At 40.2% G+C, this 20891-nt stretch overlaps 2 protein-coding genes across 14 annotated transcripts in view; one reads left to right on the forward strand and one right to left on the reverse strand.

The window, feature by feature from the left end:
• Positions 1-19437, reverse strand: part of CRYZL1 (crystallin zeta like 1) — a 35496-nt gene extending 16059 nt beyond the window's left edge. For 3 of the 10 annotated variants that reach the window (XM_038581407.1, XM_038581406.1, XM_038581408.1), the window contains exons 1-6: positions 18940-18978; positions 11414-11485; positions 9655-9732; positions 7481-7553; positions 4605-4649; positions 2748-2816 (exon numbers count right to left, since the gene is read on the reverse strand). In XM_038581407.1, the coding sequence (XP_038437335.1) occupies positions 2748-2816; positions 4605-4649; positions 7481-7553; positions 9655-9732; positions 11414-11479 (331 nt within the window). In that variant the 5' untranslated portion in view covers positions 11480-11485; positions 18940-18978. Of the gene's footprint in view, positions 1-2747; positions 2817-4604; positions 4650-7480; positions 7598-9654; positions 9733-11413; positions 11486-18857 lie in introns of those variants that run through there. The other 7 variants (XM_038581405.1, XM_038581404.1, XM_038581412.1 and 4 more) reach the window with 7 other exon arrangements.
• Positions 19438-19727: 290 nt separating this feature from the next.
• Positions 19728-20891, forward strand: part of ITSN1 (intersectin 1) — a 216349-nt gene continuing 215185 nt past the window's right edge. The window contains exon 1 of one of the 4 annotated variants that reach the window (XM_038581402.1): positions 19728-19962. The gene's annotated coding sequence lies outside the window, so the exon portion shown is untranslated. The remainder of the gene's footprint in view (positions 19963-20891) is intronic. The other 3 variants (XM_038581401.1, XR_005382307.1, XM_038581403.1) reach the window with 3 other exon arrangements.

The following is a 20891-nucleotide window of genomic DNA, read 5'->3' on the forward strand; positions in this document are numbered from 1 at the left end:
AAAGCACAATGGACAAAAGAAAATATGAAGAACCTGAAACCCACTCAATATTTTAAATATTGTGCTTTAAAGGATGTCATAAGAAAATGAAATGGCAACCTTTAGAATGGGAGAAAATATTTATAATCAATTTATCTGACAAGCAGCTTCTATCTAGAATATATAAGGAACTCTTACAACTCACCAATAAAAAGGATAACACAATTTAAAAAGTGGGCACAGGATCTGAACAGGTATTTCACCAAATAAGATATACAAATGTCCAATAAGCATGAAAAATTTTCAACATCATTAGTCATTGGGGAAATAAAATGAAAACAACAACAAGATTTCACTTCTAGGATGCTTAAAATTAAAAAGGCAGAAAATAATAAGCAGTAGTGAGGATGAGGAGCAACTGTGATGCTGTTTCATTGTTAGTTGAATTATAAAATGTTGCTATTTTGAAAATGGTTTCTCAGTTTCTCAAAATGTTAAATGTAGAGTTGTTATATGATTCAATAATTCTATTCCTAGGTATATACCCAAGAGAAATAAAAACATATATCCACACAAAAATTTATTACATAAATGTTCAGATCAGCATTATGCATAATAGCCAAAAAAAGTAGAAACAATCTCGATATCCAATCATAGATGAATGGATATAACAAAATGTGGTATACTCATACAATGGAGTATTTTATTCAACCACTGAAAAGAATTAAATATGGATAGATGCCACACAATGCGTGAACTTTGAAAACATGAACTTCATGAAAAATGAATTAAGACAATTACAAAAGACCACATATTGCAAGATTAATGTATATGAAATGTCCGAAATAAGCAAATCAATAGAAAGAAAAAGTATATTCGTGGTTCTGAGAAGCTGTGGAAGGAAAATGGAGAATAACTGCCAATGGGAATGGAGATTCTTTTGGAGTGATAAAGTATTCTAAAATTAGTAATAAGGGTTGATCGACTTTGTCAATATACTAAAAATGACTGGGACACTTGGGTGGCTCAGCGGTTGAGTGTCTGCCTTCGACTCAGGGCATGATCCTGGAGACCCGGGATCGAGTCCCGTGCTGGGTTCCCTGCATGGAGCCTGCTTCCCTGCTTCTCCCTCTGCCTGTATCTCTGCCTCCCTCTCTCTCTCTCTCTCTCTCTCTCTCTATGAATAAATAAATAAAATCTTAAAAAAAAAAAAACTAAAAATGACTGGTTTACAAAGGTTAATTTTATGGTATGTAAATTATATCTCAATGAAGCTGTTATTAAAAAACAATTGGTAAATACATGATGGAAATGTGTATAAATCATGCCAAATCTCAGAAGAAAGAATGGGCCCTTTTTTGTTTTTTTAACAGTTACCTTACCTTCTTTTTTTAAAAAAATTAAAGAGAGCATGCAGCTCTTGATCTTGGGGTAATGAGTTCAAGCACTATGTTGGGGATAGTTCACTTAAAAAAATTAATTTTGGGGATCCCTGGGTGGCTCAGTGGTTTAGCGCCTGCCTTTGGCCCAGGGCATGATCCTGGAGTCCCGGGATCGAGTCTCATGTCAGGCTCCCTTCATGGAGCCTGCTTCTCCCTCTGCCTATGTCTCTGCCTCTCTCTCTGTGTGTCTCTCATGAATAAATAAATAAAATCTTTTTAAAAAATTAGTTTTAAAAGTCATTTTTTCTGGAAATCTGAGGCCTGTGTATATTAAACCTAGATATGGAGCCAAGTATGTGTCTTCCTTTGAAAGATAAAGCTCACTTTCAAATACCATGCTATGAAAGTCTCTACTCCAAAGCTATTTCAATATTAGGCAGTTTGAAAATTGAGGACCACCACTGGCTTTTTTACAGGTAACTATACTGTTTTTGCACCAGAATTTCCTTGGGCCTTATTTCACTTGTTCGTTGAGAACCTTGTAACTATGGAGTCAACTAAAACCTTTCATTTGGATTCTCAGGCTTGAGTTTTAACTAGGTCCCCTAAAATAACTTGTTACAGAAAGTTAACTATTGGGCAGCCCCAGTGGCTCAGCGGGGACTTGATAAAATTTGTCAATCACGTGGATGAGTAATGGTATCCTGAAGCGGGTTTTAATTTGCTTTTCCCTAATTACTAAGGAGATGCAGCATCTTTTCACTATAGTTTCCTAAAGTGTGTGTATTTATATTTATTCTATATATTCAAGAAGTAAATTACTATAGGAGAAATTTAAAATTAACATTTCAGTTAAATTAAAAAAACTCTTAAAAATATATTAACAATAGAAACCAAAGACAAGTGTTCTTGATTCTTTCCTGTCTCAGACTCTGCACATATTATCTAGATTTCACATATTTTTAGTTTCAACTAATAATGAAGAATAAGAAGTAAAAAAAGAATTTTTTTAAATAAGTAAAAAAAAATTATTTTTCTAAGAAGTAAAAAAAAAAAAATTCTTCACCTGAAACTAATATAACATTGTATGCCAACTATATCTCAATTAAAAAAACAATTCTGATCAGGCTCTGATATAATTTCAGAGCCAAGGAAGAAATGAATTTTCAAACATCTCACCACTGCAGTCTAAGTGAGATTTAAAAGTCTATATGCTGTTTGGTCTGAATATGAATTTTATGGATACTAAATATACGCTAGCAGTGTTCACGTGATCAGCCAATGGCTATTTATTACACAAGGCAGATGCAAATACATTGCGATGTTACTAAACACCACACATCAATGATGTAAGACTTACATGAGCAGCAAAAGACTGGCACATACCCAAGTAATGCTCGTGCACTCTAACAACTTCACAAAGTCCAGGGTCTTCAGAATCCAGGGGCAGAATTCCTGGAAATCGACAGGAGAAACTTAACAGAAACAATCCCATAAATGAATTCATTCCTAATGAGATGCCAGTAAGTATTAGTCTAAATTTTGTTCACTAGAATTTTGAGGAAGATTCCAGTAATTATTAGTGTGGGGAAGGGAGAGGCCTCAGAAGTATGGAAGGGAAGCAGACTGTTCATTTTCTGTCATGAAGGCTATATTGCCTATGCTCTCTTTCTTTTTCTCCCTCTTCTGTGACCTGAGTGATGGTGTCCTATGTACAGAGGCAAGTTAGAGATTTGGGGGCACCTGGATTCCTCATTAAAATTGTTCTTGATGCACAGCTACCTTCCCACGGTTTGATTCTATAAGATGCTTCTAGTAAAATCCCATTTTCCTCTATGCTAATCCAATTTCATTTTTGGTGTCTTACAAAGGAATCTTGAGGGGTGCCTGGGTGGCTCAGTGGTTGAGCGTCTGCGTTTGGCTCAGGGCGTGATCCCAGAATCCCGGGATCGAGTCCTGCATTGGAATCTCTGCAGGGAGCCTGCTTCTCCCTCTGCCTATGTCTCTGCCTCTCTCCCTGTATCTTTCATGAATAAATAAAATCTTTAAAAAAACAACAACACAAAAGGAATCTTGAGTAACACAGTGTCATTGACTTCTTGGATGAATAAGACAGAAATAGGTGCACCTGGGTGGCTCAGTGGATTAAGCGTCTGCCTTCCGATCAGGGTCCTCGGATCGAGCCTGAGTCAGGCTCCCTCTCAGTGGGGTGCTTGCTTCTCCCTCTCCCTCTGCTCACCCCCCTGGCTCATGCTCTCCCTGTCAGTCTCAAAAAAACAAATAAAATCTTTAAATATATATATATATTTTTTTTTTTTTTAAAGACAGAAATAATAAGTTCTCTAAGAAAAATACATGAGTCAAAGGCAATACCATAAAAAGCTATTCTTATCAACTTCAAGCATACCATAGTTGATTTTTTTCTAAGTTTAAGTGAGTATCTTCCTAACAATATTTTCCACACAGAAATGTTAAATTTTCAAGACTATTATTAAAGTCATATTTTATATGTTTGTGTGACTGTTTAGGATATAATAATATAAATACGTATATATTGGGAGAATAGTATTCACTGTGGGTTTTTAAGATAACCAATCATCTGAAGGTTTCCAGTGGACTTTCGGTTTTACAAGATTACTGAGGGAGCAGCTCTGTGAAATGCAAGCTGGATATGGAGAGCGGAGCTTCCATACAGCCTGGTCAGTGAGCAGTCTTCAAGCAGGTGATTTGTGACTGTGCGTTCCAGAATTTGCAGTCGAGTCATAGACTAGGGTCCTGTCAGAAAGGCTGTACGGACCACATTAACAACTATGGTCATCTTTCTATCATATTGTTCAATAGTCAAATAGTAGAAGGTTTTAAATATTCTGCTATTGAGAATTTAACTCCAAATTCTCTTCATCAGTGGATACTTGTGAGCAGATTCAGGATATATGTATTCTTTTTTGTTTGTTTAAGATTTTATTTGAGAAAGAGTGAGTAAGCACAGCGGGGTGAGAGGCAGAGGGAGAGGGAGAAGTTGACTTCCTCTGAGCAAGGAGCCCCGATGTGGGGCTTGATTCCAGAACCCTGGGATCATGACCTGAGCTGAAGGCAGATGCTTAACCACCTGAGCCCCCCAGGCGCCCCTGTATGTATCCTATCCAAAGCAAGGGACACAAGAAACACTAATAATTGCCTTGGAAAAAGAAGAGATGACAGTAAAATAGAGGACTTGAAATAGGGCTATAAATTATAACTTACCGACGACTTCATCATCTGGTTGAAAGAATGATACCTTGCTTCCAACTTAAAGAGGAGAGAAAATTAATTTGTATTGTGAGATTATTAAATGCCACTGTTACTTAACTACTAAAATAAATTCATGGGTTTATAAAAAAAAAAAAGTCACTGACTCAGAGAAAAGGCCAAGAACTTCTAGGACACTTTGATGGTCAATTATAAAGACTGTAGGATAGAACACTTCAAATCTGGATTCTGCACATAGTGCTCCACAAAATTTGGGTCATGTGGCTGCTGACACCACAGAGGATGATGTTTGTGTTGCTAAGGATGAAGGAATAAAGGAAAATAATCCACTCTGCAGCTCTTATGATGATTACACTGCCTTCCACCCCTCCTGTGGCGAGCCCAATCTCCTGTCATTATTTTAGGTGCAGAACCTAAGACATACAGTGGCATACTCTGGTAGGAGTCATGCATAGAATTACTTCAATTTGGGATTATAGAAATAATTCAGACTGGTATCAAGAAACTTCTTAGAATTACATAGAAATGATGATTACATTTTCTCTGCACATGGTAGAGAAAAAGCCTCTACCACCAGTCAATTCTTTAGAATATCTTTGTTCAAACAGTTACAAGAAGGAAAGGAAAATCCCAAACATTGAATGCCTGCTTGCAGTATCTCATTTGATCTTCATCACATTTAACTCATGATTATAGGTATGATTATTCTTAGTTAACAGATGAGACTAATGTAATGTAATGAAGGAAGATGAAGGAAGTAGCCTCTTTGGCTGGCTATGGGAAAGATGGTTCCAGAGCTCATTTGTTGGTACTCTACAAGCAACTGTTTGATATTCCTACTTTCAAATCTTCTTTTCACAGTTTGCTCTTCTCTGGATCCCTCCCTGTACCATCCTCCCAAAATTTTTGGCTTCTGATGCATTATACTTTTCCCTTTTTTGGCTGCTGATCCCTGTCTTCCTGGGATCACTCTGATCCTTTTCAATTGGCTTCCTTCATACTCCTTTCAGTTGCCTCCCAAAGAGTGGCTATGTTTATGGTCCTCCTCCATTTCTACTCTGATTTCATATACAATTGACATGGGAAAAATTCTCAAATATACACAGTTCTAGCAAGAACTCTCTTACATTTGAGCTTAAACTCACACAATTGCTTAATAGACTTCTCCAGTGAGATGTCACGTATGTACCTAGAACTCAACAAGTATAAATCTAAACTCACCATCTTCCTCCAAATCAGATCCTTTTCCCTTCTCAATTAGTGGCACCAATTCATACCTTAACTAGAATGGGGTAAATCACTCCTGGCTCTTACTTGCTTTTATTCTCCTGTTCATTAATTATTCAGTCCTGCTAACGTTACTTCCTCAGTATTTCTTGAACATGCACCTCTGCCACCACTATCTAGGTTATGGATTTTGTCATCTCTTGCTTGTTAGTCTATGACCCAACTAGTCCTCTTGCCTACAGCCTCAAAAGCATCCTTCATATGGCCACTCCAATAATCTCCCTAAAACCGAATCTGACATATGAGGCTTATTATGGCTCTGGCCCTTGTCTACCATCCTGCCTCATATTTTGGAGATAAGGAATCAGTGTTTATATCATTAAAATATTTTGTTTGCTATCTTTTATTCTGCTATTTTTGAAGGAGAATTTTCCTGACAAACTGTTTCTCTGCTGTCAAATATCTTGCCTCTGACTCCTGCCCGGAACTTTGCTTTTGCTCTGACAACACCAAACTCTGTAATTGTTACGAAACATCAGATTATCACTTGCTTCTGTCTTTGTATATGACACCCTCTGTGCTGAGTACAATTCTCCTTAGTCTGGTTAAAGTACCCAAGAAGCCTTTCCTGTTGCTTCTGGCTGGGCTGGATAGCTCTCTTCTGAGCTTTCATAATAATCTGCTCATAAGGATGTATTTGTCTTTACCCTAGGAAGTAAATTCTTTGAGGGCAGGACTTTGTCTCATTTAATATTCGAAGCTCTTAGCAAATGCTCACTATATCTGGTGTGAATGAATGAATGAATGCAATGACATGACAATGATCATATTCTATTAGAATTATTATTTTTGTTTTCCTACAGTCTAAGAAGAAGAAAGAAGAAATGAAATTATGATTTACCTGTATCTGAAGAAAACATTGAGAAAGAGTCAAATATATTACAGATTAAAATCACAGGTAAAACTCAGTCTAACCCATATTACATACTCATTCACTCACTCACATATGCAGAAAGAACAAACATACTGATTGATCATGAACTACCTATTAGCAATGGATATGAAAAGTAGGTCTATTTAGAAACAAATTATCTCAAATACTTAGACTTACTGTCTTGCTGTCTTGCATGTTAAGACCATTACTTACTAAATAAAACTTATTTTTTTTTTATTTAAGGCAATCATAAAACTTTACTGGTTTTTTCTTCCCATTTTTGCATGAGCAGACTGATTTTAAATGCTAAATTTTAGGCAAACTTAAAAAATTGAATGTGAATGTAGTTACTATTATTATAAATTTTGGCCCAAAGCCAACCTACTTATGGTTTGTAAACATTATAAAAAGAACAACGTTGGTCATTCCATCAAATATAATTACTCATGGATTTAAACAAATAATATCCAAATATTTATTAAACTCTAATAAGCTCTTTAATTATAAGACATCAATTAGAAAAATAAAATTAAAAGAAAAACACTAAGTTCCACTTTTCTTTTTAATTAAAAAAGGGAAACATTTTTGTATAATTATATTTCACATCTGAGGAAGTGTACATAATCTTATGAACTGGTAAATCAATTAGCTACCATTTAATTCCTTCATCTTAGAAAGTAAGTATAGATATTTACATCTGTAAACTTACCATCTAACACAATTCCAGCAATTTCTCTCCCAACAGGAAAGAAATCTTTCTCCATCTTCATTTCTGTCAGAAGCTAAATCATGACAGACTGTTATTGTTAAGAATAAATCCTGGTTTCTTCTCATATATAAGGAAAGCAAGAGCAAAAATTAGACCACAGAAAAAGCAAATATGATTTAATTTTTGGAGTTAAGACAAAGCAAAACACTTCACAAAATTAGTTTCTCTCTATAGTGGGCAACCAAGCGTTGCCTGAACAATTAGTTGATCTGAAGAATTTAGGTATTAGTATTATTATTCAAATCACCACTAGCATCCTTTATTTAGCAATTTTACTTGCCACATATGAAAGGATATTATGGCCAAAAGTCTAAATACTTTTTACTAGTCACTTCATTCTGGTGGGGCGAAGGGAGTTTGGAGAAGATATTGCTGAATAAAGGGGATGTAGTCATGGAGGAAAAGAGGGTCTCCATTCCAACATCTTTGGACATGATCTGTGTGTTTCTCACAAGTCTTAGGTAAAGGGCAGGTGGAAAAAAGCTATGGGTATGCATAAAGGAAACTGCCATACAATTTCAGATTGGAGTTTCTTTTTTTAAAAGGGTAGATTACCATTATTATTTTTAAAAGATTTTTTTTTTGAAAGAGAGAGAGAGGGTGAGAGTACGAGAGAGAGGGGCAGAAGAGAGTGAGAGAGTTTCAAGCAGACTCCATGACTAGTAGGAAGACCATTGTGGGGCATGCTGTCACGATCCTGAGATCATGACCTCACCTAAAACCAAGAGTTGGATGCCCAACCAATGGCACCACCCAGGCACCCCAAGGATAAATTATTATTATTTTTTAAAAGATTTTATTTATGTATTCACGAGAGACACAGAGAGAGAGGCAGAGACACAAGCAGAGGGAGAAGCAGGCTCCATGCAGGGAGCCTGATATAGAACTTGATCCCAGATTCTGGTATTATGTCCTGAGCCAAAGGCAGATGCTCAACTGCTGAGCCACCCAGGCATCCTGGATAAATTATTTTTTAAGAGGTATTTTGTTAGATTCTGAACCAATTAAATGCTTGAATTTTAAAGTGGCAGCATACATAAACCTGTAGCTCCTGCCACTTGCACTTTTATAATAATACTGATATGCCAGACATATTTAAAGATATAGGATTGTAGGAACCACAAGAAAAAAAATAAAATCTTTAAAACAATAGTATTAATCTTTACAAAACTGAGTAAATGGATCTGCTTTATTTATCATGGCACATTTAACCACACCTTATTTACTATTTAAAGACTGTTCACATACTTCATATCAACCATGATTGATGACTGGGTTGGTAGGAGGTTGGGGATGTGTAATTATGAGCAAGAGAGAGACAGAGAAATGACATGAAGAATATGAACCCTGCCTAAAGACATTAACTAGAAATAGCGACAGAATAGTTAATAAGCCATTGATTAGATTTCTAGTTTTATTTTTACTGTATTTATAAAAGTAGTTTCTTCCTTGGGTCACCTGGGTGGCTCAGTCAGTTAAGTATCTGCTTTCAGCTCAGGTCATGATCCGGGATCCTGGGATCAAGCCCCATGTGGGGCTCCCTGCTCACCAGGGGGGTCTGCTTCCCCTCTCCCTCTACCCCTCCCCCTGTTCATGCTCTCTTTCTCTCAGAAATAAATATAAATCTTAAAGAAAAAGTAATTTCTTAAAGGCCTTAATTATAAATTCTCAGCCTTTCACAATGTAAAGGAGTTTATGAACTATTTTCATGTAATAATATAAAATGTATGACTTCAGCTAGATAACAGTTTAATACAGAAACACAAAAATTCACATTACATTTTTTTCCCCTAGCTGTTTTAGTCTTCTAAGGATGTTATTTTTTTTGGCACTCCGAAGTCAGTTCTCATTATATATTTGTACACTAAATATACCAGGAACTCTCATTTGACTTTTGGTCAAAATAAAAGCCTCATACTGGGCAGCCCAGGTGGCTCAGCGGTTTAGCGCCACCTTCAGTCCCGGGCCTGATCATGGAGACCGAGGATCGAGTCCCACGTTGGACTTCCGGCATGGAGCCTGCTTCTCCCTCTGCCTGTGTCTCTGCTTCTCTCTCTCTCTGCATCTCTCATGAATAAATAAATAAAATCTTAAAAAAAAAAAAAGCCTCATACCTTTGTATTTATCTGGCTTAGAGCACAAGCTTTAACTTGAAGTCTCACATAGTTATCCTCTATAACAGGAAGATTTTCCTAGAACCAAATGATAACATATTTTTTTGAGAACATACCTTTATGTTGTGAAAATTGTCACACATAACTGAACAAAACTAAACCCACCACAAATCTTATACCTAACTTAAGTGAAAAAACCACAAGTAATTATCCCATAGTATATAATTATAATAAAAAAAACAACAGAAGGGGAAGTTTGGGGTAAAATATTTAAAAAGCCTTAGGATAGTTATTTTAAAAATGTATAGAGACCAATATGGACACATACATAGGCAATACATATTTAGGATAAAAAGGAGAGCAACAAATACTGTACTTAATTTCAATCTAAATAACCTCAAAGCATCAAAGCTTCACATATCCAGGGATATCCTTATATGCATAACATAAAGCCTTCACTGATTTTGGAATTTTCTTAATGCTATAAATGAAGTTGCTTGGTGTTACCTGTGTATCGCTTATTTAACTTACCCTTTTTAACATCTGTCTTAGACATTTCAGCATATCCCATGGGATTTTTGGGGCCAAAATACAAACTTAATGTATCTGAATTACTGCACTATCCCATAGCTAGATATAACTTCAAAGGCAAAGAATTGCTCAACTCAGGTGTTCAGTGTCACCCACTTGTATTATTTATTAAATATAATATCACTTCTGCCAAACAACCATATCCTGGCACCAATAATTAAAATATTCCTCTCAACTCCTGATATGCCCAAACATTAGCTCAGAAGCTGGGGAAGAATAACTACTTCTAATAGCCCCTCCTATGACCTATCAAAGAGATTATGGTTTGACTTGACTTGAACTTGATTTGACTTGAACACAATACTTTGGGAATATCTCTTTTTAAGTTTCAGATTTGATAGTATTTGATATTAGGAAGATATTCAATATTACTGATAAATGGGCAGATTTTACCCATGACTGTATGAACCTGTACACGATTCTTCCCGAGAGCCAATCAAATCTCTGAGATCTTCATCCTGACTCAAGCTGTCTGAGATTTTGACTCCTGACCTAACTAATTTTGGAGTTAGTAAAAGATAATAGAAAAATTGGATTGTGCCCATGATCTAGACGTTCTTATTACCACCATGAAATAAATATAGTACTTAGTTTAGGGTCCTAGGTTGTCCATGGAATGATTCTGGCTTGCTACAAATCTTTGAAACAATCACCAGTATATGAAAATGTTATTACCTATTCTTAAAGTGGGCAAAAATGAGAGACAATTTAGAACTTAGCAAATGAGATAATTTTGCAAAGCTCAGAATTTGGTTTGGAGAACAATGCTTTTCTACCTCTTTCATTTTACAACATGGGAGAAATATTTTCTGAAATATGGCTACAATCTGAATACTTACTTTATTGTGGTATTCTGAATATGTCGGGTTAATTTTGTAACATATAAGACTATCAAGGTTGTTCTGTTTTCCTAATATGTTTTATACCACCACCCTGAGGAACTAAAAACTCTTCTGAAGCAACTCTTTAAAAAAAGTATGGTTATACTGTAACATGGACCACCATTTCCACATAAAATTAAAAGAGTTTGTAAGTTTCATTTAAGTAATTTTTGCTCACTTAGTTCCATTCAAACTAACTTAACTGACACTATTACATAAAGAAAATATGTAATATTTTTAGAAAATATGCAACCTTTTTCATTTAATAATTGAACAATTTTTCTTACCCTTTCTTGAAATACAAATGTTATTTCTTCATTTGTAGAACTCTTTTGAAAATATAAGCCTTTCATAGTCACCTAAAAAAAAATTCACATACACACACACACACACATATATATATATATGTAAGCATGAAATAAAATGTCTCCCAGACCAAATGAAAGCAAAAATTGAAAAATAATGCTGGCAACAGATAAAATGACTACACATAGTTTTCAAATAAAACTATTTAGATAATAATTCTTGAAAGTGGTCAAATAATGGGATGCCTGGGTGGCTTGGTGGTTGAGCGTCTGCATTTGGCTCAGGGCGCAATCCTGGAGTCCCGGAATCGGGTTCTACATGGGGTTTCCTGCATGGAGCCGGCTTCTCCTCTCTCTGCGTGTGTCTCTGTCTCTCTCAGTGTGTCTCTCGTGAATAAATAAATAAAATCTTAAAAAAAAAAAAGGAAGTGGTCAAATAAAAGGATAATCTCGGAGTACATATCTTAGTAAGAATGGGTTTAACATTTAACCTTTCAAAGCAAAGTGACCAAGTGCTTAATTTCACTTTGCTATTCAATAAAAACTATTAGATGTACTTAAAATTTTTTTCACAAGGGCCACAGAACTCAATTTTAACTACTAAAAGAGGCATCTGAAGGGATTTCAAGGCTTTTTATTTTTTATTTTTTGGATTTATTTATTTATTTGGGAGAGCATGAGCGGGGAGGAGCAGAGGGAGAGGATCTCAAGCAGATTCCATGCCAAGTATGGAGCCTACATGGCTGGATTGTAGGACCCTGAGAACAGGACTTGAGCAGAAATCAAGAGTCCAATGCTTAACCAGCTTAGCCACCAGGAGCCCCAGAGCTTTCAAACTCTTAAAAAAGACCATTAAAAAGAAAAAGTGAACAGTCAAGACACTCATTAAAATCATACCCCTGATTCTTCTGTATCAGTTTATGAACCTGAACCATGTAATGGAAGTATTAAATCTGTATTCTGTGAACCTGTTGAAGCATCTCTAAGGATTCTACAGTTGTTTAATTTTCATAATAGTTGGCTCTTGAACAACACGAATTTGACCTGCACAGGTCCACTTACACGTGGGTTTTTTTTTTTTTTTTTAATAGTATGTTACTGGGGATCCCTGGGTGGCACAGCGGTTTGGCGCCTGCCTTTGGCCCAGGGCGTGATCCTGGAGACCCGGGATCGAAACCCACGTCGGGCTCCTGGTGCATGGAGCCTGCTTCTCCCTCTGCCTATGTCTCTGCCTCTCTCTTTCTCTCTCTCTGTGTGTGACTATCATAAATAAATAAAAATTAAAATAAATAAATAAATAGTATGTTACTGTAAATGTATTTTCTCTTTCTTATGATTTTTTTAAATAAAATTTTCTTTTTGGTAGCTTACTTTATTGTAAGAGAATAGAATATAATACATGTAACATAGAAAATATGTGTTGGCTGTTTTTATCAGTAAGCCTTCAACAAGCTATTAGTAGTTAAGTGTTTGGGGAGTCAATAGTTACATGCAGGTTTTCAACCACTCAGAGGGTTGGTTCCCCTAATCTCAGACCTGCTCAGGAGTCAACTATAATTATACAGCAAGACTATTTTCTAAAATGTCAATTTTATAGAAGTATAAAATACATATAGCCCAAGTTCACAGATCCTAAATGTATAGCTTACTGAATTTTGAAAAGTGAACATGGCCATGTCACGTCAAGGAAACATGACATCACTAGAACTCCAGAAGTTCCCTTGTTCCCCTTCTAGTCACCACCTTCCCTTCCTAAGGACACTTAACATCCCAAGTTTTAACAGCACAGATTAGTTTGGTCTGTTTTTGGTTTACAGAAGTGAAATCACACTCCTTCACGTCTAGTTTCTTTCTCTCAATATTATATCTGTGAGCATCATCTATGCTGTTTCCTATATTGTGGTTCAGTTTTTACCCTTGTTATTTATTTGTTTGTTTGTTTAATATTTTACTTATTTATTCATGACAGACAGAGAGAGAGAGAGGCAGAGACACAGGCAGAGGGAGAAGCAGCCTCTGTGCAGGGAGCCTGACGTGGGACTCCATCCCAGGTCTTCAGGATCACACCCTGGGCTGCAGGCGGCGCTAAACCACTGCGCCACCGGGGCTGCCCTATTACCCTTGTTATGCTATATTCTATTGTGTGATTAAATTATTATTTATAAAAAAAAATTAAAAAAATTATTATTTATCCATTCTACTACAGACAGACACTGGATTGTTCCAGTTTGGGTCTTTTACAAATTATCCTGTTAAGACATTCTTTTTTCTTTTTTGAGGGGGACATTAATTTTTTAAATTAAATTAAGTTTAACATAAATTAAAATAATTGACATATAGTATATTATTAGTTTCAGAGATAGAGGTAGGCCAGATGTTAATTCTAACCATTTGATTGCAGGTATGTGTATGTAAGTGTGTTGGCTGTTGTGGCAGGGGAGAGAGGAAAGACCTAAGCAGAGATAGAAGCTATGTATTCTCACAATTTTTTTTTTTTTAACATTTTATTCTTCTAAGTTATCTCCACACCCAATGGAGGGCTTGAACTCACAACTTAAAATCAAAAGTCGCAGCTCTACAAACTGAGTCAGCCAGTCACCCCTCCTACAATTTAATTTTTTTTTTTTTTAATTAAAAAAGGCTTTAGGGATCCCTGGGTGGCTCAGCGGTTTAGCGCCTGTCTTCGGCCCAGGGCATAATTCTGGAGTCCCGGAATTGAGTCCCACGTCGGGCTCCCTGCATGGAGCCTGCTTCTCCCTCTGCCTGTGTCTCTGCCTCTCTACCTCTCTCTCCGTGTGTCTCTCATGAATAAATAAATAAAATCTTAAAAAAAAAAACAGATTTTATTTATTTGAGAGAGAAAGAGAGAGAGCTCAAGCAGGGGAAGGGGTAAGGGGAGAATCAGACTCCCCACTGAGCAGGGAGCCTGATGTGGGGCTTGCTCCCAGGACCCTGACCTGAGCTAAAAGAAGATGCTTAACTGACTGAGCCACCCAGCGCCCGTCCCTACAGCTTTAGATCCAACCCCCTTTGCCTAGGTTTCAAGGCTGTCTAAAATGCATATTCACTGTCTCTAATCTACTTTATTCCCGTTTTTCTAACACAGGCACACTCTCGTTCTGAGCTAGTCAGTGTGACCTCACACCATCTGGTCATGTGCGTCTCAGGACGTACAGGCGTTGCTTGTTCTCTGAGACTGTGCCCAACTTACTTTACAGATTCTGCCAAGTGAATAAAACTCATGTCTTATTCCAGGACCACACCCTGGGCCAAAGGCAGGCTCCAAACCGCTGAGCCACCTGGGGATCCCCTATTTGATTCTTTTAGTAATCCCTATGCCCAACATGGGGCTCGAACTTACAACGTGGAGATCAAGTCACATGTCCTTCTGACTGAGGCAGCCAGATGCCCCTGCCCAATGAATCTTAAAACATATGGCACGTTCCCCAAATCAGTAGTCACATGGGCCTCATACTACTTGCACCCCAATTTCAAAGACCCTGGAAGATAACTGTTTGTCTGTATTCTTAAAGGATATGTTATATACATAATAATGTTGATATCTTTAGTCAGAATGTCCTAACTGGTTCCTCTAAATCTGAGTTAAAATTGGCCCGATTAGTGGGAAAAAAAGTAATGTTTAATTGGTCCAATAAAAAGCCATGTGGGAAGAAAAATATCCTCAAAGTTACAAAGTGAAGAAAGAAGAGTATTTTTAGAGAAGTGGCCAGAAGAAAACTGATGAAATGTTATTTACTTGTTTTCCAGATCACAAAAAGGAATGCTGAGTTCTTAACACTAAGAAAATGAGAGAATGGATAATATAGCTTCTCAGGTGGTAGTCTAGATTAAATGGAACACTTAGTCCACTATTTAATAAAATCTTTATTGAATGTAAAGATATTTGCATATAGAAGATAAAATAGTTGAGTATCTTTGGGGGGGCCGGCGGAGGGGCAGTGACACAGGGCTCAATCCCACAACACTGGGATCATAACCTGAGCTGAAATCAAGAGTCAGATGCTTAACTAAGCCACCCAGGAGTCCAAAGACACCTATTTTAAATAATTTTTGATGGAAAGAAGAAACACTTGAATATAACACTTCAAGAAAGCAGTTAATAAAAATACTGACCTTTAAAGGCATTTCTAAAAAAACCAATGGGAAGAAACTTTGAATGGTTTCATCTTAGTTATAACAGCAACATGAACTCCATTAGCTCTTCTGCTACATTTAGTCCCTCAAGAAGCTCATCTATTAATAATTGTAAATAAAACCTCTACAGATTATTCCTTATCTACACTTTCAGACTAAAGGTGTTCTGAGGGGATCCCTGGGTGGCTCAGCAGTTGAAGGTCGGCTTTTGGCTCAGGTCGTGATCCTGGGGTCTTAGGATCGAGTTCTGCATCAGGCTTCCCGCAGAGAGCCTGCTTCTCCCTCTGCCTATGTCACTGCCTCTCTCTCTGTGTCTCTCATGAATAAATAAATAAAATCTTAAAAAAAAACAAGAACAACTTCTTGCTTCAGAAGCAAAATAGGAATTGTAATTTTGATTAAATATTTACTAGTAAATCCACAATGAAGAGAAAATAATTCGCAAGATGTGTATTTCTTACATTGTATAAAAATAGAAAAATTATTTTGCAAAATATATTTTAGCATGTGTAGATATGTAGATGTGTGTATTTTTGCTCTTTTAAAAATGTATTTTATTTATTAATTTGAGAGAAAGTGCAAGCGAGCAAGCATGAGCAGGGGTAGAGGGAGAGGTATGCTCCCCACTAAGCAGGGAGCCCAATGTGGGGCTTGATCCCAGGACCCAGGGATTATGACTTGAGCTGAAGGCAGATGCTTAACTGACTGAGCCACCTAGGCACCCCTAGTTTTGCTCTTCTAATCATAAAACTCACCTTAGCTTAGCATAGTACTGTTCGGGGGGGCCTAGAAAAATCATGTTGTCTTTGAAATATTCAATGTAAAGTTCACAGGACCATTATTTTTAATAATAATAATAATAATAATAATAATAATAATAATAATGTAATCAGTCCCTCATTGGGCTCTGTGCTTTAAGAAGCACGGAGTGTGCTTGTCCCTCTCCCTCAGTCCTTCCTCACCTACTCATTCTTTCAAATAAATAAAATATTTTAAAACTATTTAAAAAATGTTTATTCTCCCAATTCATGAGCATAGAATGCTTTTCCACAAACAAAGCTAAAAAACACTGTGACTCCATGGCGAAATATTTTAACAACTTCCAAGCTTTCTCATCCTTTTTCTTCACAGAGGTACACCAATGAATCAAGACACATTACTGCTCAGCATATAGTACAGGGAAAGTGATCTTTTATTATTTATAATACAGCATGGAGATGGCTCAGTTGGTAGAGCATATGACTTTTTTTTTTTTTTAAGACTTCATTTATTTACTTTAGAGCTAGCTAGGGAGAGAGCCCAAGCAGGGGGTGAAGCAAGTGGAGTGGGACAAGCAGACTCTGTACTGAGCACAGAGGCCCAAGCGGGTCTCAATCCCACTTCTCCAAGACCACCACCTCAGCCAAAATCAAAAGTCAGATGCTCAAACAACTGAGCCATCAAGGTGCTCCTAGAGCATGTGGCTCTTGATTGTTGGGTCCTGAATTCAAGCCCCATGTTGGCCTAGAGCTTACTTAAAAAACAAAGAAAAAAAAATATGGCATGGAGTGTTTGTAAAACTACCAAAATATGTCACCCCAAGTGGTAGGTAAATTAACCTTGTATGGGGGAACCCTCTCTGTTTCAACTCTGAACATTTCATCTGCTATAAACTAGAGCAGAGACATCAATGAAGTGAAATTATTGATCAAAAAACAATAATCATACACTGTTGTGGTTGACAGGATTTAGAAGTCAAAACTGACCTGAGTTTGAATTCTGGTTCTTCTATTTACTGGCCAAATGGCTTTAGGCTATTCAATTTTAATTGTCCAGGCCTTAGGTTTCACCTCTACAAAGCATGGTAGTTACCTCCAACGGTTGTTTGACTTATTTTTTACTTTTTTAAGATTTTATTTATTTATTCATGAGAGACACAGAGAGAGAGGCAGAGACACTGGCAGAGGGAGAAGCAGGCTCCATGCAGGGACTCCAACGTGGGACTCAATCCTGGGTTTCCAGGATCACACCCTGGGCTGAAGGCGGCGCTAAACCGCTGAGCCACCCGGGCTGCCCCCAACAGTTGTTTTAAAGATTAAACAACACAAGCAAAGCATTCAGTACAACACCTGGCACAAAATAAGCATTCAATACGTGCTGGCTATTTTCACTATTATTTCTGCAATTTGGGCAGAGAACCTCTCTAAAATAGTTCCCAGGCCCATCTCACAGAGCAGCAAAGGGTTTGGTGACATGCAACTCTTTGAGCTTTAACACCTTTTAATTTCTGCAGGGGGCACCTCTATCATCTGGACCTGCCGGGTCCAATAACAGCGGCCACTAGTCCACAGGTGGCTAAAGAACATGTGAATTGTGTCTAGTCAGAACTGAGATGTGGTGTCAAGGTAAAACACACGTTAGATTTCAAAGATGATTAAAAAAAAAAAAAAAAAAAAAAGAATTGCCACGCCTGGCTGGCTCCATCCATAGAGCAGGTGCATCTAAATCCTGGAGTTGCTGAGCTCAAGCTCCACGTCGGGGTACAGCTTATTCTTTTTTAATTAATAAACAGACGAATGTATAATATCTCAATTTAAAAATATTTGATTATGGGTAGAAATGATAAATTTTGGATATATTGGGTTAAACGAAACATTGTGAAAATTAGCTTCACGTGCTTCTTTTCACTTTTTTTTTTAATGTGGCTACCAGAAAATTTAAAATTAAGTGCCTCGCTTTGTATTGAGCAGAGCTGAGTTGAACACCCCGCTACTCAGACCTTGGACGAGCAGCCTGGGGAGCTGGTGGGAAATGCAGAGTCTCAGGCCCCGCCCGGACCTGCAGAATCAGCATCTGCGCTCGTACATGATTCTGAGGCGATTCTCACGCGTTGCTCCAGTTTTCCGCTGTTCATCTTAAGAGGGCATATCTGGCCGCATAATCACGTAAATGCAAATACCTTTGCTTCACTGAATAAGCAAAGTGAAGCAGGAAAAAAAGCGGTGGCAGAGGAGTATGAGAGAATGAAACACTAACTTAAATTATAGGAATAAAAAGAAAGCAGGGGTGGGTGTGCAAAAAATATCCAACCTGGGAGATTCAGGGGAAGGGAACTTCCCGACTCTGGCTTCTATAAATGTAAAGAGAGATGCAAATGGAGATAAAACCCACAATCAAAACCTGTAAGGACCAGGAAATGGTCAAGTCTTTCCCGCCCCTCGGCGGCCTCAGCTAAGCTAGGCCTGGGCCCAAGAGGGTCTGGGGTTGGGGTGCAACGCGACCCACCACTCACCCCAGGGCTGCACGGTTCCGCGAGGCGTCCAAAGTCCAAGGCCCCGCTTCCAAAGACACAGAATCCAGGTCCGGGGACTCACCTGCCTCCGAGGCGCCCCAACGGCCTGCGTCTTCGCCACCGCCACCTTGGAGTCCTACTGCAGAGGGCCCGCCCCCGCTGGCCCAGGCGCTGCTCCCATTGGTCAGGCCTCTCGTCACTTCTGGACCGGAGGCTGTGGAGAACGCCATAGCAACCGAACGCAGAACTACATCTCCCAGAATGCCCCGCCCGGACGAGACGCCCCGGGGCTACCAATAAAAGGGCGAAGTTGTAGTCTCACGGATGGGTTCCGTTTTATGCAAATTTCTATTAAAGACCACACCCTTCCTCATTCCAACCGTTTGCCCTACCGCCTTCCTTGGGCAGTGACCCGCCTCTTTTTCCGCCTCCACGTTGCTCTCTCCCTTAAAACCTTTTGTAATTGACTTAGGTGGATACAGCTTAATAAGTGCCTCGCAGGACAACGGACGGATGCACCCAAACCGGTGCAGCTCCAGAAGGCGGGTCAGGGAAATCCCAGTCCAGAAGGTTACGCCTTCTGGGAAGGGGGCGGGGAGAAGTGACAAGCGCCCGCCCACCAACCCCCTTTGCGCGCTCGCTGATTGGTTCACGTGGCTGTCACTCCGTGCTCTTCCATTTTTTTTTTAGTTGCCCCCGCCTCGTTCCCGCGGTGGGCGGGGGCAGCGGCAGGGGGCGGTGAGGAGGCGCGAGCGCCTTCTTGCGATTGGCGAGTGCCGGCTCCCACCCATCCGTGGGCGGAGATGGTGGCCGGGACGGGGGCGGGAGAGGCGGCGGAGGGAGATGAGGAGATAGGTGGGAGCGAGGGAGCGAGGGAGGGAGCGAAGGAGGTAGAGAGGAGCGGAGGAGAGGGGAGGGAGCGCAGCTTGGTTGCTCCGTAGTACGGCGGCTCGCGAGGGAGAATCCCGAGCGGGCTCCGGGGCGCACGGGCGCACGGGCGGGCGGGGATGGTGTGCGGGGCTGCGGCTCCTGCGTCCCTCCCCGCGGCGAGTGAGCTGCACTGATTTGTCCCTGGGGCGGCAGCGCGGACCCGCCCGGAGATGAGGTGAGGAGCAGGCTGGACCGGGCGGCGGGGGCGGCGGCGGCGGGGGCGGGGGCGGGGGCGGGGGTCGGCGCGATGGCCGCCCGGGGCGCGCGTCCCTCGGGCCGCCCTGCAGCCTTCGCCCGGGAGGCGCGGCACCCGCCGCCCCTGCGCGTCGTCCTTCCCATCCTCCCGGGGGCGGCGGCGGGGCGGCCGGTGGGGCGGCCGGTGGCCGGCGCGGGGAGGCCGGGACGCCGCGGCGGGCCGAGCGGGTGGCGGCGGCTGCACGGGCTGCGGGCTGAACGCGCGTCCGCAGCCCCGGCCGGCCGAGCGGGGCGCCTCCGTCCGCGGGGGCGAGGGGGCGTCCGGGCCGAGCCTCCCGGGGACCCGGCGCCCGCGGGCCTCGAGCCCCCGGCTCATCCCCTCGTCTCCGTCGCGCGCCGGTGAAGGGCAGTCAATGCCGCTCGGCCCCGAGGCGCCCCGCCGGGGGTCCCCCTCCGCCGCGAGCGCGCGTCCCCGGGGTCCGCCGCTCCTCCCGGCCGCCGCCTCGCGGTGCGGACCCCGCGGGGCCACCGCTGCGGTCCCTGCTCGCCCCAACGACGACCTGGGACCGGGATCCGCAGGAAAAGGAACCCGGCCCATGGGGTGCACCTTCCTTGACTTCTCCGTCTGCCTCGGGATTAGAAAACAACTTCGCAGATAACATTCCCGACGGGCATCTTTTGTTGTGATTTCGGACTGGAGACGGGCTTTGCTTTTGAAGAAATAAATTCGCGTCTTTTCAGAATTAATTAATTAATTATTATTATTTTTTTGATTGCCCCGCTGAGTGGGAGGCGGTGGAGATTTCTGATAGCCCCTTAATATGAAAGTTTCCCTTAGAACTTTGTCATCATCACTGCTATTCTGAAGACAGCACCAGCCTGAAATTTTAAATATATGCGCACTCCGGA

Source organism: Canis lupus, chromosome 31, assembly GCF_011100685.1.
Source record: "Canis lupus familiaris isolate Mischka breed German Shepherd chromosome 31, alternate assembly UU_Cfam_GSD_1.0, whole genome shotgun sequence".
In the NCBI taxonomy this organism is placed as follows: domain Eukaryota; kingdom Metazoa; phylum Chordata; class Mammalia; order Carnivora; family Canidae; genus Canis; species Canis lupus.